Source organism: Haliotis asinina, chromosome 14 (assembly GCF_037392515.1).
Source record: "Haliotis asinina isolate JCU_RB_2024 chromosome 14, JCU_Hal_asi_v2, whole genome shotgun sequence".
In the NCBI taxonomy this organism is placed as follows: domain Eukaryota; kingdom Metazoa; phylum Mollusca; class Gastropoda; order Lepetellida; family Haliotidae; genus Haliotis; species Haliotis asinina.
Window position 1 is genome coordinate 30562778 of NC_090293.1, and position 9864 is coordinate 30572641.

At 39.7% G+C, this 9864-nt stretch overlaps 1 protein-coding gene across 1 annotated transcript; it reads right to left on the minus strand.

Annotated features, from left to right (window-relative positions):
- Window positions 1-433: 433 nt before the first annotated feature.
- Window positions 434-9209, minus strand: LOC137260953 (nitric oxide synthase-interacting protein-like). The gene is made up of 10 exons (XM_067798527.1): window positions 9154-9209; window positions 8521-8653; window positions 7632-7684; window positions 6814-6925; window positions 5522-5627; window positions 4384-4505; window positions 2625-2741; window positions 2131-2201; window positions 1069-1177; window positions 434-615 (listed from the first exon to the last, which is right to left on the minus strand). Exons 2-10 carry the CDS (start codon window positions 8641-8643, stop codon window positions 544-546), a joined length of 885 nt encoding a protein of 294 aa, XP_067654628.1. The 5' UTR covers window positions 8644-8653; window positions 9154-9209; the 3' UTR covers window positions 434-543.
- Window positions 9210-9864: the final 655 nt, after the last annotated feature.

Below are 9864 nucleotides of genomic sequence, written 5' to 3' on the forward strand. Positions count from 1 at the left end.
CTATTCCCAAACACTTCCCAAGTGTTGATCAGATGAAGATATTCTTCAGGCTGTACACGAAATGATTTAACTAAAACAATCTTAAAATTTTCAGACACTTTATAAGCTGTCAACCAAATAAGAAAATCTTGAATGGTCTGACACCTTTAACAATTAACCATGGATCTAGGTTAGAATTGTTCTTTAAAAACCCATGATTTTCGCAAAAGCAACTAACAGGATCAGGTGGTCAGGCTCCTTGACTTGGCTGACAAGTCATTGTATCGAAATTGCATTGCTCGATGCTTAACCTGTTATCATGGGATTGTCTGGTCCTGGCTCAGTAACTGACAGGCCGCTGCCATATAGTTGGAAAATTGCTGAATGTGACATATCTTCAACAAACAACAGCTGATTCCAGATCTTTGTTGTTCATTTAAAAAGGAATCCTTCATACACAACATCCATTGTTTATTCAGAACATCACAGACATACAATACACATATTTCATATAAATATTTACAAAATAAAACACATGAAATGCTACACAAAAGAGATTCCACTTCAGGCCTGGAGAGCAGCACCATCTCGCTTTGCCTTCAAGTTGATGCCAGCCCCCGAAAAACCAGACGATCCCTGGAAAAAAATGTGAATACACTTTATGGGATTTCATCAACAAATAGGTTTACCTATATCCTTCTCAATAACTATCATTACCTCATAAGCAACTCACACCCTAGTAGGCAAGATTTCCCCACTAGACATTCTGACACAATTTAATAATGATTAATACTCTCCCCAGTCTCACCGAAGTAACCATGATTAATCCAATAGACACCCTAACATAAGCAATCATGATTAACACTCTCGCCAGTCTGACCCCAGTAACCATGATTAATCAACCAGACACCCTAACACAAGCAATCATGATTAACTCTCTCACCAGACTCACCCCAGTAACCATGATTAATCCACTAGACACCTGAACCCAAAAAATCATGATTAACCCTCTAGCCACTCTTGCCCCAGTCACCATGATAACGCCTTTAGCCACTCTTATCCTCATGTATGTGATATATTCTGTATTACCCTCTGTAGCGGGATGATATCCTTCTCTGTCATCTTCTTGCTGTTGGTTGGATCCACCATGTCCTTCTTGATGATCTTGTCCACACATTCCATTGTCACCACATTCCCCCTGTAACATCGCACACAATCATGGGATGCAAGATGATGATACACAAGTCAAGAGGAAATCTGACTCATACGGACCAATGACTAAAGTATTATATGATTTTTTTTCATTGGTTGTTTATTGCCTCACTGACTCATCAATATTCCACTGAATTTCCAGCTGTATGGTGATGGTCTGTAACTTGTAAATAACTGAGTCTCGGACCAGATAATCTAGTGATCAACAGCATTAGTAACTGGGAAATAATGACATGTATCAAACAAGTCAGCAAGCCTGACCCCACGATCCCCTTAAGTTTACATGAGTTGCTAAAACCATTTCTAACTCAGATCTTCAGAGGTAATAAATACAAGAATTTGAGGGTTGTGAATTGAGTGAGTGAGAGACTTTGGTTTAACACAGCTTTTAGCAACAATCCAGCAATATTAAAGTGGGGGACACCACAAATGGGCTTCACGCATTGTACCCATATGGGGAATCGAACCCAGGTTTGGGGCATGAGAAGCAAATGCTTTAACAACTTGGCTACCCCACTGCCCCTGTGAAGTAAGAGGTGAAATACTAACTGGCACTCCATATACTGATAAGTAAGGTCATCCTCACAATTTTTTTAAAAGCCCCTAGGATCCTACTCTCAGCAGTGGGAATGTAATCACTTCCATCAAAGACCTTAAACTTGCTTGCACAGGTATTTTTCCAGAACGATAATTAAACGTGAGATGTTGAATTCAATGCAGCAATGAAGTATTTCAGTTGTTCTGAGATGTGAGCTTCATGCAGTCTGACATTTACCACTTGTTGAAGGCAAGCAGCATATTGATACAGCACCTTCAGTCCCTAGAATAACATTATCAGGTCAATCTGGGACTCGAATTGATTGTTTTCTAGTAATTCTACACAATGAATTCCCTTCTGTAGACAACAGAACTGTTACAAAAAATATAAGATTTACTTACGATGTTCTTAACACAGCACATGGCACTGAGTTTCCCAGAACATCATTTGTGACTGCACACACATACCGAGCCTAGAGACAACAACAGCAAAGATATAACAGAAAACACACAAACACATCTGAACAGCTTGATTATGTCTATGGAACAAATATCAAACATTTACAATTAGTAACAAGTCTTAATTTCAGAAAAGCATAATCATTTGCATTAACTGTTATTTCGGTATATCTACATCTGTCTCATTCATCCAGGAGATAAACCAGACCATGATTTACCTTTTCAACCTAATACAGCATGACTTACCTGTATAGCTAAAATTACACCTATAGCTAAGATGCATAGCTGAAACAGCATGATTGGCCTTTATAGCTAGGACAGCCTGATTTACTTGTATGGCTAAGGCAAAAGGCAGCATGATTTACCTGTTTGGCAAAGAAACACAATGTACCTGTTTGGCTAAAAGCATTGTTCATCTGATTTGGTATGACATTTACCTGTTTGGTAATGAGAGCAGTTTTGTTGTCCCCATCCTTGATTGGAGTAAATGTCACATCAATCAGATCCTTCAATTTCAAGGGCTTCTTGCTCATTGGGCACCGAACCTTCTCCTCCTGGGAACATCAAAAAACAGCTCTAGAGATATTGTTTTGCTTTCAAAACACAGCCAGCATTGACCAGAAAACAGACAGATTCAGCAGCACACAGCCAGTATTGACTGTTACAACATCATTGTTCAGGGGTTCATTATGCCAGGAGCAAGGTGTCATGGACTGCATCATTGACAACTGCAGCTGATGTACAAGAGAACTTTACAGGAATAAAAATTTCTCCAGCCTTGGTTTGGGCTAGGTCAGGGAGATTAGGACAGGGATTAGAGTAGCCCCTACTCACTGACTACTGGGGCTGGGTGAGGGTGAACAGGAGAGTGGAGGTCTAGGATTTGCTCCTTATTGCTGGATATTTGATGGAGGTGAAGAAGAGGGACACAGTTGTCTGTCTAAAGGTTCTTGACCTGCGTGGGCTGAGCATGGTGTGTACGAGTGGACTGAACGAGTGACTCCTACTTACCAGTTGTTTTTTATCAGGATACTGTAAGTGATGAAAATAATGCAGCAAGAATTTAATGCGAGTGTGAGGGTCTAGTCTAAAATGCATCATGAAATTAACACGAGTTCAAGAATCTGTGTTGATGATAAAATGCGACACCCTGAATCTTTGATGTTGTTAATTTTCTTTCCACAGTTGTTACTAACCATATAACCAGAATTTAGCTTCTTTAGCAATGAATGGAAATGAGCTGTTTTTGATTACACTGCCTTGTATGATCACATGACTGCTTGCTACTAGTTCTCTTATGAGAATTGGGAGGGAAGCTGTGGCAGGTTGGGGCAGAGTGACCCCTACTTGCAAACTTCTTGACCTGGGTAGGGAGAGCGCTGGGGGTGAGGATAGGGCAGAGGGACTCCTACTTGCAGACTTCTTGACCTGGGTAGGGAGAGCGCTGGGGGTGAGGATAGGGCAGAGGGACTCCTACTTGCAGACTTCTTGACCTGGGTAGGGAGAGCGCTGGGGGTGAGGATAGGGCAGAGGGACTCCTACTTGCAGACTTCTTGACCTGGGTAGGGAGAGCGCTGGGGGTGAGGATAGGGCAGAGTGACCCCTACTTGCAGACTTCTTGACCTGGGTAGGGAGAGCGCTGGGGGTGAGGATAGGGCAGAGTGACCCCTACTTGCAGACTTCTTGACCTGGGTAGGGAGAGCGCTGGGGGTGAGGATAGGGCAGAGTGACCCCTACTTGCAGACTTCTTGACCTGGGTAGGGAGAGCGCTGGGGGTGAGGATAGGGCAGAGTGACCCCTACTTGCAGACTTCTTGACCTGGGTAGGGAGAGCGCTGGGGGTGAGGATAGGGCAGAGTGACCCCTACTTGCAGACTTCTTGACCTGGGTAGGGAGAGCGCTGGGGGTGAGGATAGGGCAGAGTGACTCCTACTTGCAGACTTCTTGACCTGGGTAGGGAGAGCGCTGGGGGTGAGGATAGGGCAGAGGGACTCCTACTTGCAGACTTCTTGACCTGGGTAGGGAGAGCGCTGGGGGTGAGGATAGGGCAGAGGAACTCCTACTTACCGGCTTCTTGACCTGGGTAGGGAGAGTGCTGGGGGTGAGGATAGTGCAGAGGGACTCCTACTTACCGGCTTCTTGACCTGGGTAGAGAGAGTGCTGGGGGTGAGGATAGGGCAGAGGAACTCCTACTTACCGGCTTCTTGACCTGGGTAGGGAGAGCGCTGGGAGTGAGGTTGGGAATCCAGAAGCTGGGAAGTTTCTTGTCTTTTCCTGCCTCCATGTTAGACAAACTGTTTGAAACATCCTTTTCTACTGCTGCAATCATTAAGTTAGAACACGAACACGAAATTAAAGAACTGTACACAGAAATTTACAACCGAATAGTATATATTAAAGCCTGGGACAGACAGAAATATATTTACACAAGTACAAAGTTTCTTTGTATTAATTTCAGTCACAATAGATTTCTGAGTCCATATAGAAGTGGGCATACTTAAAACTTACTTGTGAAAAATCCCAGAAGTAAATTCAGTGATTTCGATGAGCTTTCAATCATTTGTCAATAAAACTTTTATTCGTTAATAATATCACGTGAGCACAAAGAATAATGTTGGCAAGCTGCAAATGACATTGTTTCTCGATCTTATCATCACTAAAATCAAGGGAGATAATTCATGCAGATACAATATGATTTACAGGGCATATAAAAGCACTTTAGATAAAGACATCTCTCCTCTGTGTAAAAGCTGTAACTTACACTTCCCAGAATCAGTTCAACACTACCTCACTGAATGTCCAGCTCATGAAAACCCACGTAAGGCTCTTAGAGACATTGTGCTTAACAAAACCAAAACTAATTTTACACTGAATGCAATACATGGCGATAATTTAATGTATGGTTGCATACAAAGTGCTTTATTAGAATTCCTTGTTAAAACAGATAAGTACGACATAATTTAACTGGACAAAAAGTTTAACTATTTGTTAAGTGTTGAGCGCAGATGGGCCTTTCAAGGACCAAAGTCGCCCTAAAGCCTTATCTACCCACCTACCTACCTATGATTTACAGTGAAATAAAATCTTAAATGCTATAAAAAGAAATCAGCTTCCTTTTTCTAAGGTTATAACTTTGAATTAGACATGCCATGTAAAACTTTGACATCACTTTTGTCAATAAACCATTCAAGAATTCATTTTTCTACATGAAATTTCAATGACACAAGTACGTCCACATATCATGAATAAACCACCGTGTCTACATATCATGAACAAAGTATTGTGACCCAATATCATGATCAACCATCATATGTGTATTAGGTTATTAACCCTACCAAGCTTCTTCTGTTCCATGTTGTCAGCGACCGGGTTGGTCTCTCTCTGGACAAAGGCTGTCTTCTTTGCATCCACTGCAGCCTTAGACAACTCTGCCTTCTCAGTCTACCAAACAGAGAGAAGTAGCTCAACATAGTAACTCACTGGATTTGATTCCCTACATGGGTACAGTTGTTACGAGAGTGTGTTTTCTCACACTTCGCATTATCATTGATTAAGTGATAGTTATTAATGGGTCGCAATGTTTAGAGGTTGAGTGTGGATTGTGGGTCACATGTCATATCATATATGTTCAATGGCAATCGTATTTTAGCGACATGCCTTCTTATAGTGCTCCAGAGTTGCCTCCCATGACTGGTTGTTTATCTTGTTGACTTCCTGCTATCAAGAAAGTTCTAAGTGAATGACGATAAAGTCATGCTTTGCTTGACTGTTCAAGACACTGTGGCTGTATATTTCTTAAGGCTGGTTGTTGTTTTGACAGACACACACATGGATTTACACTCGGAGTTATACTGGAGCCGTTTGCCTCAGTCTATCAACATCTATTTGTTAACACCACCATCTACCATGTCTACATTCAAGACCAACACTCTGTGCCTGACTGCTCACCAAGGAAGCAAGGTTCATTGAGTACATTAGGTCTAACTGTAAAATGCAGATTCTGGTGAGTTAATATTTGATATTTGTGACCCATTATTTAATACTTGAGACTCGACTGCATTGTACTGGAAAAGTGTTTTGTGATTCATTGTAACTTGCTCATTGTTTGCACTATATATTATTGAATATTTTAGACTTGTCTGTGTTATAGTTTGCTGGTTCAAAGGGGATTTCTTATACCTTTTGTCACAGCAATTTATTAACTGTAACACAATGTGTAAAGTTCACTTCTGGAATCCCCCGCCATGCTATTGCTAGCATTTGCTAAACTCATCAACTCACTCACTACACATTGAGATTACAATTAAGTAATGTTTACTATTTTGATTTCAAAATTGGATCCCAATTACTTCTCATAACTGAAATGATTGTACATAAGTACTACTCCAGACAACCAAGGAAATCATTTACTCATAGTTTCTCTATTCGTATACAATTCTATTCTAGTTACTATGGTTACCAGTATCTGGTTTCAAATGATGAGAAACAAAGAATGATGCAGGAATGGCCTGCATTATGCACAGAAGTATCCACTCAAGTGAAATTTAACTACATTGTACAGTGATGCATCTGTCAAATGAACATGTGATGAACTACTTGTCTCCCTGTTTTCTCATTATGGACTCACCTCAAGCTTTGTCTTCTGTTTTTCAAATTCCTTCAGTTTTCTAGCGATCTCTCTCTTTTGGTGGATAATGTATTCCAAGATGGCCTCCTTGTCATAGAGGTACCCGTCTGGCCTGTGGAATATGAAATGTCATTTAGGTTTGCTCTGATTCTCCAGTGCTTTTGTTCGGTCTATTTGTTCTTTAATGCCAGACTCAGCAATATTCCAAGTCTTGACGACAGTATGTAAATAACTGAGTCTAGACCAGACAATCTAGTGACTGACAACACGAACATTGATCTACACAGCTCCATGGAAGTGAACAAGCCTGAGGACCCAATCCTTTTGGTTGCTCTTTACGACAAAAAAACTGTACTCCTAATAAAGCCCAGTACTACACTCCTCATCTGCAGGAAGACCAATGACCACAGAGGCTATCACGGAATGATATATCACTTTCAGGTCAATCCTGCAATTTCAACATCAGCTATTGTGCAAAAATACAATCAACAACATTTCATATATATATATATTATATATTTGTAATTAACTCCGTCACAATATATTGAATGGTGATGTGTGATGTAGGAACAGGTCATGGTTGTCGGTTTGATCAAACACAGACTGGAGAAACTTAAATAATTCGGTAATATGTTTATGATTTGTTGGAAATTAATCATTGTTCTAAAACTGGATTTATCAGATCATAATAATCACACTAACAGTCAGGACTCACTGCATCTAAAGGTTGTCAACATGAAAAATGTTAAAGGGTAAATTATCAGTATGAACAGTATTAAATTTATCTTAGCAAGTAAGTAGATAAAAAGAAGACTTACGTTATGACTGGATTTTTACAAGGTTGTAATGTCAAACAGCAACAATCAAATTCCTGAAATGCAAACAGAAAGAAGAATAGTAATCATTTTTTATTTGCAGAAGTACATATTGCATACAACTACAGACTACAGTCTCAACTGAATCATGAACTAGCTGAAAACCATTCACTAGTTTCACATAATGCGAAATCAATGAATGACTGGCCTAAGACATGCTATGATTATCCCAAAGCGAGTGAATTCGATGTTAGGTGATTTCGATGATTGCATTGCTAGCGCTATATTAAGGAAGTATGTGCACGATCTGAGTGCACAAGTAGTTTCATCGGTAGGGTGGATGCCCAGTTCCTGTCATGAGACATTTTATTGACAATTGAAATCAAGAAATTAAGTTATGTAATTGTAAAGAGGAAACTAAACATCAATATTATTTACCCTCAATTGTTAATAGTTATAATACCACTTCAGATGCAAAATCAATTGCCTGTATATAAAAAAATAGCCAGCAAAATTCAACAAGATCAGTCGTCTGCTGGTGACAGGTTATGTATGAAACAGGAAGCCACATGATCAAAAAAACACTGTCTCTTAGTGCGGAGGGAAAAGTATGGATCATCGTCAAAAACACATACAAAATACCCGGATGTGACAAGTGGCTACAGATTCGCCAACACGATGTCATCAACGCTATTTTTGTTGGAAACACATGATACTTTTTTTTGTGAAATAGATGAATATACCTTTATCACTCAAGGTTTGCAAAATCAAGACTTAAAATGATATTCAAGATAAAAAAATTACGTTTTTGTCTTATATCGTCGAAAACCCTTAACATTGGCATAAATACTGTTGATCATCACCATTATCATGAAATCTGAAGAATGATTACCTTCACAGAATCCTTCCCAAGTCGCACCTCCTTGCTCCCATAACCAGATGAGGATGTATCCTTCTTCCTCTCATGGTAGGTGTACACAGTCCCTGCTGTACAGTTTCTTGCATGACGAGTCATGATTCACAATCTGAAACAGACAAAAAACATTCTCAGTCGGTCATTAGGAATATAACCAGAATTTAACTACTCATCCTTACAACGAGTTTGGTGCTGTGCTGAGAAATATAGCAAGACAAACACAGTTTAGCTCTATCTACAATTACAAAGGAAACAAAATATATCTGCCTTGTAACAGTGAAACACAATCGATAACCAAAAGTCATATTGTTTCTGTAGCTTCCCTCCAGAATACCCTTCTAAACTATCAGCAGGAACTCTCACATACGTCTCATTATCATTATCATCATCATGTCACAGATTGTCTCCAGAAACAACAATGAACGAAAACCGGTGACATAAACACGACTTATGACACGACCAAAAAATCCCATTGCTGTGATTATAAACAATGAGATATCATCCGTAATACAGCCTGAGTTGTATTTTACAAGGTGATACGTGATTAATGGCATTCACATCACCGTTCGTTAGTTTGAATACATGTAGTCGTTTAATAGTTAACCTTACTTTCTACGTCCCAGTACAACCGGAAATACACTGGCCCCCTATCGACCAGGGGAAGTAACTCCAGTTCTACAGCCAAAGATTGTATATAACAGTGTTTCAGCGGTTCTATACCAGATAACGCATCTCGCGCGCATGAATAAATTCCACTGAACCAATTTTGCTCATGTTTTTGATAGATGGTATAACATTTCCTGTTGATGAATACCTTAAGTATTCATCGAAGTATTTTATATTAATGCAACTGATATTAATTGCAATTTGCAATACAAACTAACTAAAGTTAAACTATAAGAATGAATAAACGAAGAAGGAAAAAAGTGAACTGGTGTCAGATGTTACCGTTATTGATCGAGCAATATTCTTCTTGGCACAGACATGTATGTATGTCACCAATGCCAAGGAAACCCGATCGGGAGAGTTATTTCCCTTTGACCAATAGAGGCCTTCTGTTTGTTGGGTTTGTTTTCTCTTACGTGCGTACATTTGTTGTGTAGTTACTTATGTGTGGACTAAATATTCGTCTTACTCGCCCGTTGAAGATACTGTTGTGTAATATTTTAAGACAATATTACACTAGTGTATTATCGCTAGACGTATGACGTCAAAATATTTCAAAGTTGTGACGCCACAACGCTAATGTCGCTGTTGCAGTTTTACTAGACCTTGCTTGACTCACGGAAAGCTGAGTGTCCTCACACTGTAGGCAATTTC